A 24,428-nucleotide genomic window follows, 5' to 3' on the forward strand; every position below is an offset into this window, starting at 1 on the left:
TCGTTCATGACTGATTGGGGGCATTGTGTCGTTCATGACTGATTGGGGGCATTGTGTCGTTCATGACTGATTGGGGGCATTGTGTCGTTACATGACTGATTGGGGGCATTGTGTCGTTCATGACTGATTGGGGGCATTGTGTCGTTCATGACTGATTGGGGGCATTGTGTCGTTACATTACTGATTGGGGGCATTGTGTCGTTCATGACTGATTGGGGGCATTGTGTCGTTCATGACTGATTGGGGGCATTGTGTCGTTCATGACTGATTGGGGGCATTGTGTCGTTACATGACTGATTGGGGGCATTGTGTCGTTCATGACTGATTGGGTGCATTGTGTCGTTCATGACTGATTGGGTGCATTGTGTCATTCATATGATGCTGCTCAGGGCAAAGCGAGGAGAGTGATACATCACTAACAGGGGGGGTTGGCTTTGAGGGCCAGTTTCCTGGACACAGGTCAAGTCTAGTCTTGGACACTGTTGTATCCTGTGCATGTGGTGAATAAACATTGAAACTTAAAACTTGAAATATTACTAATAGCCGGCCAGTTATCTGCCACCTCTTCACACCTGCCAACGTGCCCATTACTCCACAGAGCAAAAAAAATACAAAAACAGGAGTAGCCGCCTCGCATACTGCCTGCCTGTTAGAACCAGTCTCTGCAATAACAGACAGACGGTCCGTAGTGCATTTTACTTCTGCCTCATGCGAGTCTCTTTCTGGGTCACCAAGTTACTCTGGGAACACACACACACACACACACACACACACACACACACACACACACACACACACACACACACACACACACACACACACACACACACACACACACACACACACACACACACACACACACACACACGGCCGTAATTCAATTGGTCAATTACAGAGAGGACAGTATGTTGCGTGAAGGCATGTGGACTTAGTGCAGAGGAGAGTTACTTTTTCACCGCGGTCGTGCCAACTGCTGTTTACAGAACACAATGGTTTGGTTTGGCACGTTTCATGTCTGTCAGGGACTGGGAGACCCTTTGAAAGGATAGTGTAGTAGACTCATACACTGAGCTGGCCTGACTCTAGCCCTGCCTAGACAAGTTACAGGTTTAACTGAGCTCCCCAGAGAGGGGAGAAAGGGCAGGGGGCTACCCCAATAAGGAGTACCGTCGGTGGGTTCCGCTTTGATGGACCATCCCCTGGCCTGGTCCTCACTTGGGTAGATCCCAGAGGTCTAGATAGAACTGATATAGGTACTGGGATAGCCAATATCTAGCTAGCTCTGTTGTGTTACAGGGCAGAAGACAGGGGCAGGTGACACCTTTGGGGGTCTTGTCTAGGTGTTTCTTGTCTGATAGCTTCAGAGGAATTCTACTGTATCAAATTATATATTTGTTCCTGGGATTTATTTAATTGTGCATGGTGTGCTTAAATGGTTTTAACATTGTAAGAAATAGTCACAACAATAGTGTAGCTAACTGACCCTCCTCTTCCTCTCTTCCAGAAAACTCTCTGCAGCTCATCCATCCATTCTCTTTGGCGTCTTGTGGACAATGGGGTGATTAAGTTTTGCTTCCTCCATCCTCTACTCAGCACTTCTCTGGTTTAAACCCTCAACACACCACACCTCCCTTCCTCCAATGTCGGATGATTCAGACCCAGGCTGCAGCTCCATGGCCAGGGGGGCCTCAGGGTGCAGGTCCATGGCAAAGGGGGCCTCAGGGTGCAGGTCCATGGCTAAGGGGGCCTCAGGGTGCAGGTCCATGCCCAGGGGGGCCTCAGGGTGCAGCTCCATGGCCAGGGGGGCCTCAGGGTGCAGGTCCATGCCCAGGGGGGTCTCAGGGTGCAGCTCCATAGCCCAGCTTCATTGTAGGTGCAGCTATAGCCAGGTTGGTCCAGGCCTGGGTCTAGCCTCAGAAGGCAGTGACAGCAGTTGCCAGGACCCCTCGGCCTCACCCCACAGTGGCCGTAGGAGCGCCTGCTCACGTTCCTTCCACGACGACGTGGACATGAAGAGCAGTGGATCCAGCGGGACCGAGTCACACGGCAACGAGAGCCACGGAAGCCATGGAAACGAGAGTCACGGAAACGAGTCGACAGGTAGCTCCAATGGCAACAGCAGAGACTCGGCTCTCCTGGAGTCGTCTGGGAGCAACAAGCGGTCAGTGAGGGAGTGTGCTTTAGTTCGTTTTTGGGAGGGGTTAGAATAGACCGCATTTCTAGATGGGTACCTTTTTACCAGTCTTATTTTGCCGGCAGCCCATCAGACTAGGAAGAGTTGACAGTATTAGTTGATCCAACACCACACATCATCAAGATCCCATCTAAATCCAAGGCTACATGATGATGCATGTCCTTTTTATCATCCTCTGTTGTTGTGTCTGTGTCCCCCTTTGACGTAGGTTGACATCAATATGACTCACTGGCAGCACATTCTGAAGCAGTTAGAGATGGTGGCTGTCTTTCATGTTGTATCAGGGTCCCTCCATCCCTCTATCTTCCTCTGTTGGCACATGCTGGTCCACATCTGACATGCCCTAGATACTGACAGCGGGACCCTGTCTCTCACTTCTCTCCCCATGGTGCCCATGCAGGCTGCTCCATAGACAAGAAATGATGGACCACATATTGGAAGTGAGACCCTCACAGAGAGAAGTGAAAACCCCATAGAAAGTAATGATGGACCCCATTGAGAACCTATGGAAGCTGACAATGGAGTGGTTGTAATTGGATGGCGGTGCCCACTTCACCACCCTAATGACACACTGCCCCCTCCGTATTCCTCAGCAGCTGGGCTGAAAACACCTCAAAACACTCATTGAAGAGAAAGGCACTGGAGCACATCTTGATTGTGTGGAACTTCTCGTTAAAGCAAAGAGTGATCGAGGTAGTTTTTTGCTGAGAGGTCGCAGTACTTGTGTGTCATATGGTGAAGTTGTCTTTCGCTTCCTGTCTCTACTCTGTGACAATACAGTATGTACCTGTCAGCTCCACTGCAACAGTGGGGAGGCCTACAGCTGCTCTTACTATCATTATATAATTAGCTTATTCTATTTACCTACCTCTATAATTAGTTGCAACCGTTTGCCAGACCACTCTGTTAATGCCAAAAGCAGATGCCGCTGATACTTTAGATGGCTCTCTTTTATATAATTAGATCTCTAAATGCTTAGAGCGGCTATTTCTAAATGTGATTTCTATTCTGAGCTACTATTTAAATACACCTGAATTATATTTCATGAGTTGGCTGTCTTCCACAGCTGTTTATAGCTTTTGGATGTATTAGCGCTCTTGCTAAGCCTTTAGGCTAATGCCTGTGACACAAAAACACACATCGGCTCATACTTACTACAGATTCTCACACACACATTAACGCACACACACACACAATCCAGTTTACTGGGCCAAAACCTGTGCCATGGTCCAGTCTCTGCTTCAAAAAGACACAATAGAGTACCACAGAGTCATAATACCCATAAAACCTTGTGGTCAAACTGGAAAATGGTTCTAATCGTTTTTCCACCATTCATTTTTCCCATACTTTGATGCTAATTAGCATTTTCGAATCTGAGAGTAAATATATTGATATAAGTCACCTTGTCCGATAAAGATTTACATGGTTATCACAACGTCACGCCGGGGTAAGCCTACACGAAACACAAAAATGAATGGTGGAAAAACGATTGGAACCATTTCCCTGTTTGACCACTAGGTGATGTAATTATGCTCTTTCAAAGACAGAGGAAAGTCAGACTGACCTGAGATTGAAACAGCATAGAATTCCCCTGGCATCCTCTGTGGAGTTAGCCTGGTTGCCGGTCTCTGTTCAGCTATTACATTCCACTCAAGGTGTCATTTGCCAAAGATGGCACATTTTACGGAGTACAAGGAGTGGAATGTTACAGAGACAGGAACCCAGACTACTGCGGAATAGATGGGGATAACAAAAAGGCAAATATAATTTTTAAGAGCTGCTCCGGTATCCATGTACCATTGTAGCATTGTACTCTCCTGAACACAATAAAAGTAGAGCAAACTGCAATCCATTGTACCAGATGGGCAAAGAAATGAACCCACTCATTTCATGCAAAACTCAAGGACTTTGTTTTGCTGTTTCATTTAAAATCATTTCTGTAAGATATTGTTGAAAATACCCTCGTCATAAACATGAAATCCACTTATTGTCCACGATTGAGGAATTAAATAATTCATCAATGGGTGCATACGTGTATATGGTAGTAGCTTTGGAGTCTATTTTTAGTGTAGCACTTTTGCTTATAACAATTTAATTCTAGTGGTTTGAAACAATTCTCAATGAAAACATGTTACTTTTTGTCATTAATAATCTCTCTCTGTCTGTCTCCCCAGCTCTAACTCCCACAGCCCCTCTCCTCCCAGTAGTTCCAATGCTTTCAGCCTGCTGAGTTCTGAGCAGGACAACCCTTCCACCAGCGGCTGCAGTAGTGAGGAGTCAGCTAAGGGCAAGACCCAGAAGGAGCTTCTCAGGACCCTGAAGGAGCTCAAGCGCCACCTTCCTGCTGACAAGAGGAACAAGGGCAACAAGTCCACCTCCCTCAACACTCTGAAATACGCCCTGCGCTGTGTCAAACAGGTGGAAGGTAAGAGATAACTCAACCGCAAAGCATTCTGGGTAGTAAGCCTGAACATGTGATTTGATTATGTATTTAGCATCATTACATTATAGTTTGTTGTTGTCTAATGTATCTTAAAAGGCCAATAAGAAAGCAATGTGGGTTTGTGTTGTTGTGTTTCAGCCAATGAGGTGTACTACAAGCTGTTGATGACCAAGAACAGTCAGCCATCCGGCCTGGATGTGTCCTCTTACACCATCAAGGAGATAGACAGCATCACCTCAGAGTACACCCTCAAAAACAATGTAAGTTACTAACACCCTATTTCCTCTCAATACACCTTCAAAGCATGAAAAAGAGACAATTTTACCTTAAATACATAAAGCAGTTGTAAACAGAACCCAACAATACCAAAGTACATTGATAGCGTGACTCATAGTCATGCCCACACCTGTGTCCATCTCTGTCCTTATTTGACATACAGTGTCTGAACAACAACAGATCAGATATCCCAGCGATTAGGAATAATCCACGCTTGCAGCTGTGTGTGTACTGTATATGCATGTTTTTCTCATACGTATTCCTGTGTGTCCCTCCAGGACAACTTTGCGGTAGCGATATCTCTGATTACGGGGAAGATCGTCTACATCTCAGACCAGGCTGCCTCTATCCTCAACTGTAAAAGGGGTGTCTTCAAAGACGCTAAGTTTGTGGAGTTCCTGACTCCCCAAGACGTCAGTGTTTTCTACAGCTTCACCACGCCCTACCGCCTGCCCTCCTGGAGCATGTGCACAGGAGCAGGTAATGACCCCTCTAAGAACGCTTATAACCATGGACAGTCGTTAAACACTTATAAGCATGCCCTACCGCCCGCCCTCCTAGAGCATGTGCACCGGAGCAGGTAGCTAACACCCTCTTTAATTTATAATCTCTTATAGACAGTCTATAAACAGTTTTAGATACATCACAAGGTGTGCACAAAAAGATTAAGGTAAGGTGGAAAAGAAAACATGCATGTTTACCCATTACAACTGGCTTTATGAGTGGTCCCCAATCCTAATGATAGTGAATCATTATTTTGAAATCTATAGCGCCCTTTTGAGACACTCACAACTCTTTACAGGCAAATCCCATGTAGTTATAATGATCGGAAAACAAATTCATTTAAAACAGCACACGCTAAACCGTTGCTAGGAAAACATGAAAACATTTACCTGGATTTGAGTCTAGTCGCCCTACCCCTAGTCAGCCATGCTAAACAATACAAATCAATGACAGAGTCCCTAAAGCCAGGTAACACAGAGGGATTAATAAGAGCTTGGGAAACATGCGTAGTGTAGGCATGGAAACATTGAGGCGAGGGTCGTCAGTAAGCCGAGGAAGTAGAGGCTTCTTTTGAATTAAAAAATGTTCCCCTTCCCCTCTTCTCTTTTCAGAGTCCTCCCCGTCGGATTGCATGCGGGAGAAATCGTTCTTCTGTCGGATCAGGTGTGTGTAGGGCTATGACCGTGTGCCAGCTTCTCTTTGCGTTTCTATTCATTCCCTTTTCCCACTTTGAATAGATTTAAATTAGTTTGGGTCTCGGCTGGTCTCATCTCGCTCCTCTCTGACACACACGCACACGTATACATGCATGCACACACTCACTATTCATAGTTGTTGTTAAAGTAAAACTACGGCTCAACTCTGCTCCCAAGAGGCAGGTAAAAACCCAAGCAGCATAGTAGAGCTGAACTCTGTGAAATAGCTGCTGAAGAAGGGAAATCCACTGACACAAACGGTCAATCATTATCATACTATAGGCTATATTGGTTTTGTTGCTGCTTTAGTGACTTGCTGACTTTGTCCACTCTCTCCTGTGTTCTGTAGTGGGGGTAAGGAGTGTGAGGGGGACCTGCAGTACTACCCGTTCCGTATGACCCCCTTCCTGATGAAGGTACAGGACAAGGTCCATTCTGAGGACCAGCTCTGCTGCCTCCTACTGGCTGAAAGATTGCATTCCGGATACGAGGGTAAGGACCAATCATAATGCCATCACAACACCTGAGTTGTGCCTGTTTGAATACTTTTGAAACTGCATCTTTAATAGTGTATAACAGTGCGATTTGTGTGTGGGAACAGTGGTGTTAACAGTGTTTTAATTTGCCTACAGCTCCCAGAATTCCTAGTGACGAGCGCATCTTCACCACCACACACACTCCTAGCTGTGTGTTCCAGGATGTGGACGAGAGGCAAGACACCAAACATTTTTCTGATAATGTGTTTGTATTGGGATTATGATCTAGTAATCAGTGGGGGCTGCTGAGGGGAGGACGGCTCATAATAATGGCTGGAACAGAGAAAATTGAATGGCATCAAATTGAAACAAACATTGAAACAATGTGTTTGATGTATTTCAAATCAAACCAAATGTTATTTGTCACAGGCGCCGAATACAACAGGTTTAGATCTTACCATGAAATGCTTACTTACAAGCCCTTAACCAACAATGCAGTTCAATAAATATTTCCTAAATTAACTAAAGTTAAAAATAAATTAAAAAGTAACACAATAAGATTACATAACAATAACGAGGCTATATACAGAAGGCACAGGTACAGAGTCAATGTGCGGTGGTACAGGTTAGTCGAGGTAATTTGTACATGTAGGTAGGGGTAAAGTGACTATTCATAGATAATTAACAATGTGTAGCAGCAGTGTACGGGGGTCAATGTAAATTGTCCGGGTGGTCATTTTATTAATTGTTCAGCAGACTTATGGCTGTGCGGTAGCAGAGAGAGCAGTCTATGACTTGGGTGGCTGGAGTCTTTGACCATTTTTTGGGCCTTTCTCTGACACCGCCTAGTATATACAGTAGGTCCTCGATGGCAGGAAGCTTGGCCCCAGTGATGTATTGGGCCATATGCACTACCCTCTATAGCGCCTTACGGTCAGATGCCAAGCAGTTGCCATACCAGGCAACTGCAACCCGGTGTTGAGGATCAGCGTAGCAGATGTATTGTTGCCTACCCTTACCACCTGGTGATGGCCCGTCAGGAAGTCCAGGATCCAGTTGCAGAGAGAGGTGTTTAGTCCCAGGGTCCTTTTTTTATACCATTCCACTGATTGCGCTCCAGCCATTACCACGAGCCTGTCCTTCCCAATTAAGGTACCACCAACCTCCTGGGGTAGTAATACTGTATGCTGATTGCTGACTCATGATGTCATTGTGTGTGTGTTCCAGGGCTGTTCCTCTCCTTGGTTACCTCCCCCAGGATCTGATTGGCACCCCAGTCCTTCTTCTCATGCACCCCAACGACAGGCAGATCATGTTGGCCATTCACAAGAGGAGTAAGTCAAACTAGAACAACACATGAACAATTATTACACTTTTAATTATTACATCACTGGGCTGCATACAAAACAAATGGAATGTCCCTTTACAGCATATTTTAGTGACATTTATATTCCCTTTTCTCTCTCTCCTATCCATAGTCCTTCAGTATGCTGGCCAGCCGTTCGACCACTCCTCCATCAGGTTCTGCACGCGGAACGGAGAGTACGCCATCATCGACACCAGCTGGTCCAGCTTTGTCAATCCCTGGAGCCGTAGGGTCTCTTTCATCATCGGGAGGCACACAGTCCGCATGTGAGTGTCTGCCTAGCACAATGTTTTCCTATCTTGGAACTTTTTTAGTATCTTGGCACTTCTCCCGGCTCAGCACTTTTTTTGTGTTACAGTATCTTGGCATAATTTTTTTAAATGGCAAAAAAAGACTTTATTATGCGGTGTCTATTGTTCTAGAAATTACTGCTAATAATGATAATATGGTTGTTTCCACTGGAAGGGGCCCGGTGAATGAGGATGTGTTCGAGGCCCCGCTCCCTGCCCTCATAGAGACCAAGATCATGGACTCTGAAGTCCAGGAGATCACTGAGCAGATCCACAGACTGCTACTACAGCCGGTTCACAGCACTAGCTCCAGTGGGCATGTGGGAAGCAACGACCACCTTGCAGCATCCCAGGGAATGACCAGCGAGAGCAACACACGCTCATCCAGAGACATCAACAGCAATGGTAGCAGCCCAATCAGGACACGCATCGAGGAGGAGGGGGAGAGCAGCTGGGCCAAACCTGTGAGTACCCTTCTACCTCTGTTTTACCTGTCTATCTCTTTCTCTCACTTTTCCCAGTCTATTTCTCCCTCCTCTCTCTCTCTCTCTTTCTCTCTCTCTTTCTCTCTCTCTCTCTCTCTCTCTCTCTCTCTCTCTCTCTCTCTCTCTCTCTCTCCATGATAGTGAGCATGTCTCTTCTCTCCTCCCCAGCAGAGGTCATTCCAGGTGATCTGTAAAGGTATCCACCTCCAGAACAGTCAGGAACAACAAATCTACAAAGCCTCCTCCTCAGCCAGGTCTGAGACCAAGAAGAACCCTGGCAGTAAGTCACACAAGAAAACTAAAACAGAAATATTTACAATCTGCAGGAAAAATACTTTTTGAGATATGCTTGTGTGTGCATTTGATCATGTAAAGTGGGGAGTGGATGTGTGTGGATGTACAGATATGAATGCGTGTGTATGTGTTGAGCGAGATGTATATGTGTGTGTTTAATACATGGGTGTAGTTATATGGGTGTAGTCAGGTGGTAACATAATGTTCATATTCATGCCCATTCCAGTCCTGACCGTTGCCCTCTCCCTAGCAGAGTTCCTCCAGAAGAGTCCAGCAGTGGTGCGTCTCAAGGACACTGCAGCCCCCGTGGCACCTCTGTGCTGGAGGGACAGTGGGGCCACCCCCCTGGAGAACTGCAGTCCTGCAGTACAGGAGGAGCAGCTGGCCTTCAACGACCAGGCGGTCTACTCCTACCAACAGATCAGCTGTCTGGACAACGTCATCAGGTCAGCTTCTAACTAGTCACTTATTTTTTAAATCTTGCTAATCATTTATCTGCACATCACAGGAGGTTGGTGGCACCTTAATTTGACTGGCTCGTGGTAATGACTGGAGCGGAATCAGTGGAATGGTATCAAACCATTCCATTCGCTCTGTTCCTGACATTATTATTAGCCGTCCTCCCCTCACCAGCCTCCTGTGCTGAACATCTCTCTGGTCATCTAGGCAGTCATCTGTCTATTCATCTAGTTTGTCTTTTATGGGGCAAAATACTTATAGGTACTATTTCTGGGTAGCTATGTGGGAAGGAGAGTGGTAGGTACTATGTAGCTGCTATTTAAACTTACTGCTACCCAATTACATGGTAGTTACATCGTGGGCTATTGTTTTTGATGAAGATAGAAAGTAAAGCAGTCTCTCCTGTGTCTCTCTTGACAGATATCTAGAGGGCTGTAACGTTCCCATCGCTAGGAAGAGGAAGTGCCACTCGTCTGACAACACCACGTCCTCAGACGAGGACAAGCAGAAAGGAGGGGACAACCGCATGCAGATATCTGAAGGTACCTTGTACCAACGTTATACTAACATTATCTAGCTTTACTCCATTACTTACAATAAAAAATGGACAACTCTTGACTACAGTATGGTTGGTATGATGTTGCATGAAACTTATATTGCAAGTGACCTTTCCTACACCGCTATCCATTTCTACCAGTCATTGAATGCACCATAAATTGAATTGCCCGTCATCATTAAATCTCAGACTGAATACACAGTTTGAATTTCCTTAATTTCTTAATTCAAATTGGAGATACCTGTGGGATGAATTCAATTCAAACCAAATAATACTGCTAGATGAATAGGCACGGGTACCTTTATTAGATATGGTGTGACAACGTTGATAAAACATCACTGCAGATTCCATCTGGCTCCACCGATCGCCAGGGAATCACAACGGATGAACACATACCAATTTATCAAAAGATCAATACTTATTATGTACAAATAAATAAAATATAATATTTATACCTCTTCATTTATAAAGAGGTCATCTTTTAGTTCATGCCAAATATCTGTTTGACCGGTTAACCAACTGAATCAGACATAGCCAAATTCTCTTTCTCTCTCTCTCTCTCTCTCTATAATCCACAATTATGGGACTTTATATGTGACTCCCCTAGTCACCCTCTCTCAGTCTCTCCTTGTCACCCTGGCAGACCCTGCGCTATTTAAGGCTCAGCCTGGTCTAACCCCTGTGGATGACATCATCGCATACAAAAAGACTGAGGCTACGACCACAGCCTCAGGGGTAGTGGGCTCCTCCTCCCTGGCGGCCCTCGCTGTGCCACCGTGCAGCAAAACCGAGAGTGTGGTGTCAATAACAGGCCAGTGTAGCTACAGTAGCACCATCGTGCATGTAGGAGACAAGAAACTGCAGCCCGAGTCAGGTATACACTACATGGACTCGTTCTCTGGGTTTTTGCTATTTTTTGTGGTGGTGGGTTCTGTGTGTGTGTGTGTACCTACGTGGGTATAGATGTAGCTAGATGTTGTGTACTGAATGTTATCGCACACCATTGGTGCAGTATCATGTCTGTACTCTGAGGTCATGCATTTTCCAGAAGATACATATACCATGCATAACCTCGCTTCCCAGAATCCCAGAGATTCACACTCGTCTGGTTCCACGAGACTATACCATGATGTGTGATATACAGTAGATGACCCTAGCACACACTGGCGTCCTGCATGTATCTTCCTATCTGCTTCTTTGTAACGTATATCACTGTAATGTATATCACTGTATATATATATATCAATGTTGCTGAGGGTATCACAGCTGCTCATCTCTTAATGTCCTGAACGGTTGGATGTTTTATGTATATATTGTATCTGACTTGTACATCCATGGTTGTCTGCTGGAACTAATGTGTCTCTATCTGTTTTTCTCCATACAGAGATCATTGAGGATGTATCTGGTGGTGGGGAGGCGGTGGAGCGGGTCAGCCAGACTCATGGGCCTCCTCCTAGTGCTGTTTCACCTCCCAGCCTGCAGAGGGAGCCCTATAAGAAGCTGGGTCTGACCAAGCAGGTCCTAGCAACCCACACCCAGAAAGAGGAGCAGGCCTTCCTGTGTCCCTTCAGGGAGCTTCAGGGAGTCCAGGCCTTCCAGTCCAACTGTTCCCAATACCTGGAGCGCCAGAAGGGACAAGGTGCCACTGATGGTAGAGTACAGCAGCGAACACGCTTTACACACATTACATTACAATACATTACAATACAATACAGTACAATACATTACAATACAATACAATACAATACATTACAATACATTACATTACATTACGTTACATTACAATACGTTACAGTACATTACAATACAATACAATACACTACAATACAATACACTACAATACACTACAATACACTACAACACATTATAGTACATTACAATACAGTACAATACAATACAATACAAACTCAAAATAGCTTGTAGACATAGGCTAGTATAATTCAACACAGACACACACAGTACCTTAATGCTCTCATACACTCAACTTCTCACAGTCAAATACATAATGTAATCTAACCCTCTTTTTCTCTCTTCCCCCACTCTTTCCCCCTCTCCAGCTGTGCCCACTGTGCACCCATGCAGGCAGGCCGAGCCCGCTGCCCGTAGAAGCGGGCGCAACAAGAAGACCAAGTCCAAGCGGGTAAAACAGAACGAGTCGTCCGATAGTTCTTTGTCCCATAGGAAGAGACAGCAGCAGCCCCGACCCCACCTCCTCAATCAGGGCCTCAACCAGACCTCCTGGTCCCCCTCCAACTCCTCCCAGTCCACCTTGCCGCCCCTGGCCTACCCCAACATAGTGCCAGCCTTCCCTCTCCAGGTCTAGCCCGGGATGGGCACCATGGCTGGAACCATGCCTACCAGCCCTGAGAATTCAATGCCAGGCTTCGGCGACAGCCAGTGCAACCAGGATCCCCAGTGTCCGCCGCCAAACATCCGCCCCCCCCCCTTCTCTACTCCCATGGTGACCCCCGTGGTGGCTCTAGTTCTCCCCAACTACATGTTCCCTCAAATGGGGAACGGGGCTCCAGGACAGCAGCCTTTTTACCAGGTTGAGACGGCAGGCTACTCCTCCCAGCCACAGCCCTTCCTCCCACAGACATCCCACAGACATCCCACACCTTCCCTGCCCAGGGTCCCTTCCTGACACAGCCGCAGCCCTTCCCCCTACAGACATCTCTTCCCTTCCCACCACAGTCATCCTCCACCATCCAGGCCCAGTTCCCGGGCCAGAACCCCTTCGCCCCCCAGACAGGCTTCCCAATCCCTACCCAGCCTTTCTCTTCCATGGCCATGGAGCCCCCCAAGCCTTCTGGGGAAACCACCCATTCTCGGGGCTCCATGCCTGGGTCCATGGACGGCAGGGACCAAGTGCCCTCCCCTCCAGTGTTCCAGTCACGGTGCAGCTCGCCCCTGCAGCTCAACTTACTGCAGCTGGAGGAGACACCATGCTCCCTGGAGAGGCAGGACAGCATGGTGGTAGCGCCCTCCGGTGATGATCCCCCGGGGAATAACACCTTCCGCGATAAGGGAAGGAGTGTGGTCTGCCAAGCCATGGAGAAGATCACGCTTCAGCAGGTATGACATAACCCTGTTCGTTGTCTTTCCCCCTACTGTCTTCTCTTTCTTTAGCTTTTTTCCTCTCTCCCTCCCCTGTTTCTATTTTCTATCGTTTTATCCAACCACATGTCCTACAATCTAAACTAGATGCCCTCAATCTCACACAAATTATGAAGGAACCCACCAGGTACAACCCTAAATCCGTAAACATGGTTACCCTTATAGATATTATCCTGACCAACTTTCCCTCCAAATACACCTCTGCGGTTTTCAATCAGGATCTCAACGATCACTGCCTCATTGCCTGCATCCGCTATGAGTCCGCGGTCAAACGACCACCCCTCATCACTGTCAAACACTCCCTAAAACACTTCTGCGAGCAGGCCTTTCTAATCGACCTGGTCCGGGTATCCTGGAAGGATATTGACCTCATCCCGTCAGTAGAGGACGCCTGGTGGTTCTTTAAAAGTAATTTCCTCACCATCTTAAATAAGCATGCCCCTTTCAAAAAATGTAGAACTAAGAACAGATATAGCCCTTGGTTCACTCCAGACCTGACTGCCCGAGACCAGCACAAAAACATCCTGTGGCGGACTGCACTAGCATCGAATAGTCCCCGCGATATGCAACTTTTCAGGGAAGTCAGGAACCAATACACACAGTCAGTTAGGAAAGCAAAGGATAGCTTTTTCAAACAAATTTGCATCCTGTAGCTCTAACTCCAAAAAGTTTTGGAACACTAAAGTCAATGGAGAATAAGAGCACCTCCTATCAGCTGCCCAATGCACTGAGGCTAGGAAACACTGTCACCACCGATAAATCCACGATAATCAAGAATTTCAACAAGCATTTCTCTACGGCTGGCCATGCTTTCCTTCTGGCTACCCCAACCCCGGCCAACGGCTCCGCACCCCTCGCAGCTACTTGCCCGAGCCTCCCCAGCTTCTCCTTCACCCAAATCCAGATAGCAGATGTTCTGAAAGAGCTGGCAAACCTGGACCTGTACAAATCAGCTGGGCTAGACAATCTGGACCCTCTCTTTCTAAAATTATCCTCTGCCATTGTTGCAACCCCTATTACCAGTCTGTTCAACCTCTCTTTGGTATCGTCTGAGATCCCTAAAGATTGGAAAGCTGCCGCGGTCATCCCCCTCTTCAAAGGGGGTGACACTCTAGACCCAAACTGTTACAGACCTATAGCCATCCTGCCCTGTCTTTCTAAAGTCTTCGAAAGCCAAGTTATTAAACAGATCACTGACCATTTCGAATCCCACCGTACCTTCTCCGCTGTGCAATCCGGTTTCCGAGCTGGTCACGGGTGCACCTCAGCCACGCTCAAGGTCCTAAACGATATCATAACCGCCATCGATAAAAGACAGTACTGTGCAGCCGTCTTCATCGACCTGGCTAAGGCTTTCGACTCTGTCAATCACCGTATTCATATCGGCAGACTCAACAGCCTTGGTTTCTCAAATGACTGACTCACAACTACTTCTCAGATAGAGTTCAGTGTGTCAAATCGGAGGGCCTGTTGTCCGAACCTCTGTTCAATTATCGGGCCGACTCTTTTCTCTGTATATATCAACGATGTCGCTCTTGCTGCGGGTGATTCCCTGATCCACCTCTACGCAGATGACACCATTCTGTATACATCTGGCCCTTCTTTGGACACTGTGTTAACAAACCTCCAAACGAGCTTCAATGCCATACAACACTCCTTCTGTTGCCTCCAACTGCTCTTAAACACTAGTTAAACTCAATGCATGCTCTTTAACCGATCGCTGCCCCCCCCCCCCCTCAACTAGCATCACTACTCTGGACGGTTCTGACAAGTACAAATACCTAGGTGTCTGGCTAGACTGTAAACTCTCCTTCCAGACTCATATTAAACATCTCCAATCCAAAACTCGGCTTCCTATTTCACAACAAAGCCTCCTTCACTCACGCTGCCTAGGTAAAGCTCCGCCTTATCTCAGCTCACTGGTTACCATAGCAACACCCACCCATAGCACACGCTCCAGCAGGTATATCTCACTGGTCATCCCCAAAGCCAACACCTACTTTGGCCGCCTTTCCTTCCAGTTCTCTGCTGCGAATGGCTGGAACAAATTGCAAAAATCGCTGAAGTTGGAGACATATCTCCCTCACTAACTTTAAGCATCAGCTATCTGAGCAGCTTACCGATCGCTGCAACTGTACACAGCCCATCTGTAAATAGCCCATCCAATCTACCTACCTCATCCCCATATTGTTTTTATTTACTTTTTTGCTCTTTTGCACACCAGTATTTTTACTTGCACATCATCATCTGCACATCTATCACTCCAGTGTTAATTTGCTAAATTGTAATTACTTCGCTACTATGGCCTATTTATTGCCTTACCTCCTCACTCTATTTGCACACTCTGTATATAGACTTTTTCTATTGTGTTATTGACTGTACGCTTGTTTATTCCATGTGTAACTCTGTTGTTGTTTGTGTCGCATTACTTTGCTTTATCTTGGCCAGGTCGCAGTTGTAAATGAGAACTTGTTCTCAACTGGCCTACCTGGTTAAATAAAGGTTAAATAAAAAAATGTTATAAAAAATAACAGAGTGAGGTTATGGCAGTAATGTTGAGATTCCCCAAAATCCCCAAAATCGCAGCAACACTACGAAAGTGTTGTTTTTAGACTGGAGGTGTTAGGCTAGGGTTAGGATGTTTAAAAGGCTGCTTAATCCGTAAGGTATTCACAAGTCAATCCTATATTGTCTTCAGCTGGCAGCCAAGTGGCGGTCCGGCACATAGGCTATAGATTAATTTGACATTTTCCTCAATATTTCAAGAATGCTTTTACTGTGATATGATGTTATAGTTTCACCAATTCCCCTGGTCTGAAAAGGAGGCTGGAGTACAAGGGTGCTGTTCCGCATTAGCATATTTGTGTCTCCAAATTAAACTGCCTCGTGCTAAATTCTTGATCGTACAATATGCATATTATTGTTATTATTGGATAGAAAACACCTTCTAGTTTCTATAGAAGTTGGAATTTTGTCTCTGAGTGGTACAGAACAATTTCTACAGCACTTTTCATGACAGGGTTCAGATTTCAGAAATTTTTACCCCTGATCTGGGGTCTGTTTTTAAGGCGACAGTGAATGCTATGAAGAAACCGACACTGCCTACGTCTTCCTCTGGGTGTCTGTACGTCATCACGTTTTGAATGAAATCGATGGGACATTCACAGCCATTATAAAACCACAAAATGTTTAGGGACCGCCCTTTCTCGTCGTGCGCCTGAAGCGTGAAGGCCATCGGACTTGCCTCGTTCCAAATCGTTTTCTAACCAGCAATATTTCTCCGGTCATGTTTTCAGTCGTTATAGTTGTTAAAAACATCATAATGTAGTTAATTTGAACCGTTTTATAGCAATTTATATCCGTTTAGTGCGATTTTGAGGAATTTCTTTGTTGTGCACTCTGAAAGTTTGGACACGTTTTGGGGTGTCGGTCGTTGGTGGTGGACATTTCGAAGGACAGAGGACATCTATCGACCAAAAGACGTTTATAACATAGAAAGGATACATTGCCCAAGAATCTGATGGAAGAACAGCTCAAAGTAAGCAATATTTAATATGATAAATCGTGTTTCTGTCGAAATATTTTAAACGCATATTTCGCCATTTTGTTTGGTATAGCTTCACTTGGCCAACCCTGTATTGAAAAGTAAGGATAATTTTAAAAATGTAAATCAGCGGTTGCATTAAGAACTAATTTGTCTTTCGATTGCTGTCAACCCTGTATTTTTTAGTCAAGTATATGATTAGCTTTCAATTAAACTAGATCACTCTGATAGATGACGTCAGACATATTGAGGCTTGATTTCCTAGTATTTTTATTGTGTAACCACGGTTTTGTATGGCTAAATATGCACCTTTTCGAACAAACTGTATATGTATATTGTAAAATGATGTTACAGGAGTGTCATCGGAAGAATTCTGAGAAGGTTAGTGAAAAAATTAATATATTTTGGCGGTGATTACGTTATAGCGCTCTTTGGCTGGAATCGATGCTCTGGTAACGTTTGCACATGTGGTATGCTAACTTATCGATTTATTGTGTTTTCGCTGAAAAACGCTTAGAAAATCTGAAATATGGTCTGAAATCACAAGAACTGGGTCTTTCCATTGCTATGCTTTGTCTATTTTTATGAAATGTTTTATGATGAGTAAATTGGTCATACACGTTGCTCTATCTAGTAATTCTAGTCGATTTGTGATGGTGGGTGCAATTGTAAACTGTGATTTCTACCTGAAATATGCACTTTTTTCTAACAAAAACTATCCTATACCATGAATATGTTATCAGACTGTCATCTGAAGAGGTTTTTTCTTGGTTAGTGGATATCAATATCTTAGTTGAGCCGAATTGGTGATAGCACCTGAAGGAGTAAGAAACTGATGGAGTTAGAATAGTGGTGTATTTTGCTAACGTGTTTAGCTAATAGATTTACATATTTTGTCTTCCCTGTAAAACATTTTAAAAATCTGAAATGGTGGCTTTATTCACAAGATCTGTATCTTTCATCTGGTGTCTTGGACTTGTGATTTAATGATATTTAGATGCTACTATCTACTTGTGAAGCTATGCTAGCTATGCTAATCAGTGTGTGGGGGGGTGGGGGGTGCTCCCGGACCCGGGGTAGAGGCTCGTTAGAGGTTAAAGGCACAGACTATAGTTTTTAAACATATTTTGACATCAAAATCCGTCAAAACAGTGGAAACATGCCAAGGGTGTTCAAGGGATACTTCAGTATTTTTTGACATTGAGGCCCTTTATCTGCTTCACTAGTCAGATGAACTCATGGATACCATGTTTATGTCTCTATGTCCAGTATGAAGGAAGTTAGAAGTAGTTTTGCGAGCCAATGTTAACTAGCGTTAGCACAATGACTGTAAGTCTATGTTAACATAGGCTTGCGAAACTACCTCTACCTTCCTTCATACTGGACACAGAAAAATAAAAATGGTATCAACAAGTTCATCTGACTCTGGGGAAGTAGATAAAGGGCCTCATTGCCAAAATCCTGAAGTATCCCTTTAAATCCCAGCTCTGTCTGCTCTGCAGGTTGATGTTTATTGTCATGAATGTTGTCCTTGAGGCAGAACTGAGAAATTTCCGCTAGATGGGCCAGTAGCAAAGTCAGAATTGGCTATATCGTAAAAATTCATTCAAAAAAAGATGGCTTTTGGCATACAGGTAAATCAAATTTTGCCAACGTGTCAGGAGAAGTATGGCTGGATTGGTGTGGCTTCACTAAACTTCCAGTTCCTCCATTGTTAGAATGCACAAAATAAAAGTTACCGTAGTTACAGTAAACCGGGTCTCTGTTGGATGAATATTTCAGGACAATATGGTTGAGGTGCCTCTCGGATCATGATAAGGAAATATAGGAGCAGAGTAGCAAGAAAGAAAGGATGGGACTAATTAAAGAAAAAAGACACCAATACGACTTGAGAGTGGACCTTCTGTTTGTTGACCTTTCCTTTGACCTCTGTCTTGCAGGTGAGTTCGCCAGGTGACGGTAACCCTAGCGACATGCTTGACATCCTGCTCCATACAGACTCTCACTCAGCCATCTCAGGGTTCATGGGTTCAAGGTCTAATGACTGTGGAACCTCAGCTAGAACGTCTAACAGTGGAAGGTCTAATAATAGCAGGACGTCGGGATGTAGAACGTCAGCTAGTGGAACGTCAACTAGTGGTGTATCTGGCAATGGCACAGGTCTGTACACACACCTACCATAGACTTTTTGTACGTTTGTCAGACATTTGTTCCTATCCCAGTCACTTGCACTGTACCAAACATAACTCCTGTAACCGTATTGAGGGGGTTTTCCCATCTAAAACTGTAAAACCTATTATTAAGCATATTTTCTGAACAAGACTGGCAGGGACAATAACAAACACATGACAGAATGACATGGCAGCAAGACATTACATTCAACCATTTGTTGCTTCATGTATAAAGCACTTGAGACTAGAACTCTGGTGATTCAAAAGTAAAATATCCTAACTCTATTTTGTTATTCTCCCCCCAAGTATGCAGCAGCCACACCAGCAAAAAGATCAGAAACTACTTTGGCAGCATGGATTCCTCCCGAAACAGCAGCCAGAAGGTCAAAGGGCACACCACCGGCTGCGATAGTGGGAGAAGCAGTAGCGTCATGGAGGTGCCGCCAATGAAGATGGAGCAGGGCCAACACGACAAGTATGTACTGCAGGACCCGCCGTGTTTGGTCACCCCCAACGCTGACAACAAGGTCATGTTGACCTATCAGGGTTCCCGAGTGGTGCAGCGGTCTGAGGCACTGCATCTCAGTAGTAGAGGCATCACTGCAGACCCTGGTTTGATTCCAGGCCGTATCACAACCAGCAATGATTGGGAGTCACATAGGGTGGCGCACATGTGGCCGATGTGAAATGGCTAGCTAGTTAGCGGTGGTGCGCGCTAATAGTGTTTCAATCGGTGACGTCACTCGCTCTGAGACCTAGAAGTAGTTGTTCCCCTTGCTTTGCAAGGGCCGTGGCTTTTGTGGCGCGATGGGTAACGATGCTTCGTGAGTGACTGTGGTTGATGTGTGCAGAGGTCCCTGGTTCGAGCCCAGGTTGGGGCGAGGAGAGGGACGGAAGCTATACTTTTACACACAATTGGCCCAGCATCGTCTGGGTTAGGGTTTGGCCGGGGTAGGCCATCATTGTAAATAAGAATTTGTTCTTAACTGACTTGCCTAGTTAAAAAAAGGTTCAATAAATAATAATAAAAAATCTGATGCCCTCGCGGTGAGTTGGAGGAGACCGGAGAGAGGCAGCTCGCAATGTGCCCTGGAGTAAGAGAAAGTTGTCTGTGGATGCAGATCTGGGGTCAGTTTTGGATTTGGGATGGGGGAGGATAAACTGATCCTAGATCTGTGACTACAGGCAGCTTCTACCCAGGGCATGATGAGTGGCTGTGAATGCTGGGGTTTTAAATATTTGTTGGGTATTTTTTGGTAGGCCATAAGAAAATGTTTAGATGGGACACAGCACTCTAGATTTTTAGGAAATACTTCCCTAGTACATTGCACTGTACACCCTTGTTGTTTCCCACTCCCTTACCATATTCACCTGGCATGCTGAATTATAATTGACCATTTGTGTTAAAAGCTTTGCTAATATTAAAGTAAAATTGCAGTTCTGACTTATGTCCACCAGATGGGGCTTTTACACAAAGACCCACAGTTGTTAGACAAGGTGGATTGAGAGGAAATGTGTGGTTTCTTAAATGCTAGTTTGACTACTCTCCAGGTACCAGACACCTAATCTAGTTAACCATGAAGATCAATTATATCAAATTGTCATCTGATACACATCTGATACTCCCTCATACCAAATACACATTTTTTAACCACTAACCAGACATACCTTTCCCGACACCCTAATACCCAATACCACTCTCTGTGTTACCTGTATGTCCAATAGTATTCTTACTGTTTGAGTATCTTTTCTCTGGTCACAAAGGTCCCATGGTTCAGAATACTGTGTATGTCCCTTGGTCTACTCAGGGGCATCGAGAGGTTTCTCAGAGAGGACAGAGAGAGGCTGCGTGGGATGCAGAAGAGTCAGCCATGCTTCACTGGGGAGCAGCAGAGGGAACTGGTAGAGGTCCACCCCTGGATGAGGAGTGGAGGGCTGCCCAAGGTCATGGACGTCAAGGTGAGATCTCTCTTTCTCTGTATGGCTCTCTCGCTCTATTGCTTTCTCTTTAACGCTCTCTCTTTTTCTTCCTCTCTCTTTCCTCCCTCTCTTTTTCACAATCACTGTCTTTCTCTTCCTTTCTTTTTCTCTTTCTCCTTCTTTCACTCTCTCTTACTCTCTCTCTCTTATACTCGGGGCAGTCGTTCACGATTGTCAAAAGCAAGTCTAACATTAACTAACAGATGTGTGTGTGTTGTTTTGTTTAGGCCTGTGTGTGCTGTGAGGAGGATGCTCCAGAGGCAGTGATGTCTGAGGAGCAGTCTGACCTAGACATGGGAGACACAGAGACTGAGACTGGGGAGGTCAGCCCCTCCAGGAAGCCCAGCGAGGAGCCCTTAAACACAGACACCTGCCCTTGCCCCTCTTCTGGCCTTGGATCATCATAGCCACATCCACACCCTGAATCCACCCACCGCTGTTGATTGTAACATCAGCACTTCCGCTCAAGACTAGTTCTCAAGCGACATCAATTATTGACCGGGTCCCACCCTCAGACCAACAGCTGTCCCTGACCAGGGAATGACCATATTGGACTACCTAGTACTGCATGCATCCTGCTGGTGGTACACACCTTTTCTACAACCAGCTAAACCGTATGGAAACTCTGCTACAACCTGAGAGACCAACGGCCCGCCTGGTCAATTAATTTTCTGTGTGTGAATGTGTGAGAAAAAGAAGATGAGATTGAGGTTGGGCAGGTAGCCTAGCGGTGGGCAGGTAGCCTAGCGGTGGGCAGGTCGCCTAGCGGTTAATAGCGATCGGCCAGTAACCTGAAGGTCGCTGGTTTGTATCGGCGAGCCGACTAGGTGGAAAATCTATCGAGGTGCCTTTGAGCAAGGCACTTAACCCTAATTCCTTTTGTAAGTCACTCTGGATACGAGCGTCTGCTAAATTACTAAAATGTCAAATGAGTGAGTTCCAGTGTGTGCAAAACACTGTTCTTTCAATTCCATCTCTTTTCCTGTGTTTCACTGATTTAAAATGAATGCTTTCACTGAAGAAGTTTAAGACTTATAGCCTTGTTTTTGTGTTGATGGTAACCAAGAATATTTAGTGGACTTGCTGTTTTTCAACTATCTCTCAATATGAGAAAAATATAATTTGAAGCACCTGTAAATGGTTGGTGAAATGTTATTTTACCCCCAATGGTTTCAAAGAGATACTCTATTTTTATACCAGAGAATAATATCTGCTAGGAAAGCATATGTACAGTATATGTGTTTCTATGTTCTGAGTCTCACAATATAAATATAGGAAGAAACCAGCATAAGAGAACTTGGACCAATATACATGTGTTTACGGTGTGTTTACGGTGTGTTTACGGTGTGTTTAAGGACATATTCAATCACTCCATATCTCAGTCTGTTGTCCCCACATGCTTCAAGATGGCCACCATTGTTCCTGTACCCAAGAAGGCAAAGATAACTGAACTAAATGACTATCGCCCCATAGCACTCACTTCTGTCATCATGAAGTGCTTTGAAGGGCTAGTCAAGGATCATATCACCGCCAGCTTACCTGACACCCTAGACCCACTTCATTCAGTTTGCATACCACCCCAACAGGTCCACAGATGACGCAATCGCCATCACACTGCACACTGCCCTTTCCCATCTGGATAAGAGGAATACCTATGTAAGAATGCTGTTCATTGACAACAGCTCAGCATTCAACACCATAGTACCCTCCAAGCTCAACATCAAGCTGGAGGCATTGGGCCTAAACCCTGCCCTGTGCAATTGGATCCTGGACTTTCTGACGGGCCGCCCCCAGGTGGTGAAGGTAGGAAACAACATCTCCACCTCGCTGACCCTCAACACTGGGGCCCCACAAGGGTGCGTGCTCAGCCCCCTCCTGTACTCCCTGTTCACCCACGATTGTGTGGCCATGCACGCCTCCAACTCAATCATAAGTTTGCAGACGACACAACAGTAGTGGGCCTGATCACCAACAACGATGAGACAGCCTACAGGGAGGAGGTGATGGCCCTCGGAGTGTGGTGTCAGGAAAACAACCTCTCACTCAACATCAACAAAACAAAGGAGATGATCGTGGACTTCAGGAAACAGCAGAGGGAGCACCCCCTATCCACATCGAAGGGACAGCAGTGGAGAAAGTGGAAAGATCCTCAGCGTACACATCAACGACAAACTGAAATGGTCCACCCATACAGACAGTGTGGTGAAGAAGGTGCAACAGTGCCTCTTCAACCTCTTCAACCTCAGGAGGCTGAAGAAATTTGGCTTGTCACCCAAAACCCTGACTAACTTTTACAGATGCACAATCGAGAGCATCCTGTCGGGCTGTATCACAGCCTGGTACGACAACTGCTCCTTCCTCACCCGCAAGGCTCTCCAGAGGGTGGTGCGGACTGCACAACGCATCACCGGGGGCAAACTACGTGCCCTCCATTACACCCACAGCACCCGATGTCACAGGAAGGTAAAAAAGATCATCAAGGACAACAACCACCCAAGCCACTGTCTGTTCACACCGCAACCATCCAGAAGGCGAGGTCAGTACAGGTGCATCAAATCTGGGACCAGGAGACTGAAGAACAGCTTCTATCTCAAGGCGATCAGACTGCTAAACAGCAATCACTAACTCAGAGAGGCTGCTGCCTACATTGAGACCCGATCACTGGCCACTCTAACAAATGGATCACTTGTCACTTTAAACAATGCCACTTTAAGTAATGCCACTTGAATAATGTTTTACATATCTTACATTACTCATATCACATGTATATTCTGTATGTTATACCATCTATTGCACCTTGCCTATGCCGCTCGGCCATCGCTCATCCATATACTTATATGTACATATTCTCATTTACCCCTTTCAGATTTGTGTGTATTAGGTAGTTGTTGGGGAATTGTTAGATCACTTGTTAGATATTACTGCGCTGTCGGAACCAGAAGCACAAGCATTTCGCTACACTCACATTAACATCTGCTAACCATGTGTATGTGACCAATACAATTTGATTTGATTTTTTATTTGATAATTAATGTGTTTGTTTTTGAAACGCTTAATTTACAGGGTTCATAGTACAGCATGTTGGCTGACTAAAGAGTACAGTTGGTAGGGGAGGCTTATAGAGAAGGTGCTTTTTGTTCACCATTTTCTTTCTAGCCTGTGATTGATGGTTTGACCAAGCTTTGAGGAAAGAGTGTCCTATAGCACTGTTCTAGGATCAGCTTTCCAAGCACAAAGCATACCGTTATAAGCTTGCTGGCCTTGAAACAGTGTTTAAGAGCACATGGTAGTAGCAACACTTTCTGCATTGTAATATGGCTGGGATAGTTATTGGGTCTAAGAATTTGTCAGGTCTCCTCGTCTGTCTATTTTTCATTATTTTTTTTTTAAGCATTCGAAACACTCATTGTTTACCTGCATTTTCCCGAAATGATTTCTTTACAGTGGGTCTTGTATGTCTCTGTATTTCTGTATTTCTCGTGTTGTTGGATAGTCACTTTAAAAACTGTAAACACATTGGCTGTGTTAATGTGTTAATGTTTCAAAATAAAAGTCAAACATTTTAACATTTAAATATA

The 24,428-nt window shown here is 45.3% G+C and overlaps 1 protein-coding gene across 1 annotated transcript; it reads left to right on the forward strand.

The window, feature by feature from the left end:
* The first annotated feature begins 226 nt into the window (after positions 1-226).
* On the forward strand, positions 227-24,428 carry LOC139559824 (period circadian protein homolog 2-like). The gene is given in 20 exon segments (XM_071376192.1): positions 227-2,161; positions 4,369-4,619; positions 4,776-4,897; positions 5,192-5,393; positions 6,029-6,080; positions 6,462-6,604; positions 6,745-6,823; positions 7,816-7,922; positions 8,067-8,220; positions 8,420-8,708; positions 8,898-9,009; positions 9,277-9,469; positions 9,903-10,024; positions 11,423-11,689; positions 12,096-12,625; positions 12,628-13,113; positions 18,640-18,859; positions 19,177-19,345; positions 20,679-20,829; positions 21,078-24,428. Coding segments are annotated over 20 exon segments (4,350 nt in total). The 5' UTR covers positions 227-1,640; the 3' UTR covers positions 21,258-24,428.

Source organism: Salvelinus alpinus, chromosome 30 (genome assembly GCF_045679555.1).
Source record: "Salvelinus alpinus chromosome 30, SLU_Salpinus.1, whole genome shotgun sequence".
NCBI classification, from domain to species: Eukaryota; Metazoa; Chordata; class Actinopteri; order Salmoniformes; family Salmonidae; genus Salvelinus; species Salvelinus alpinus.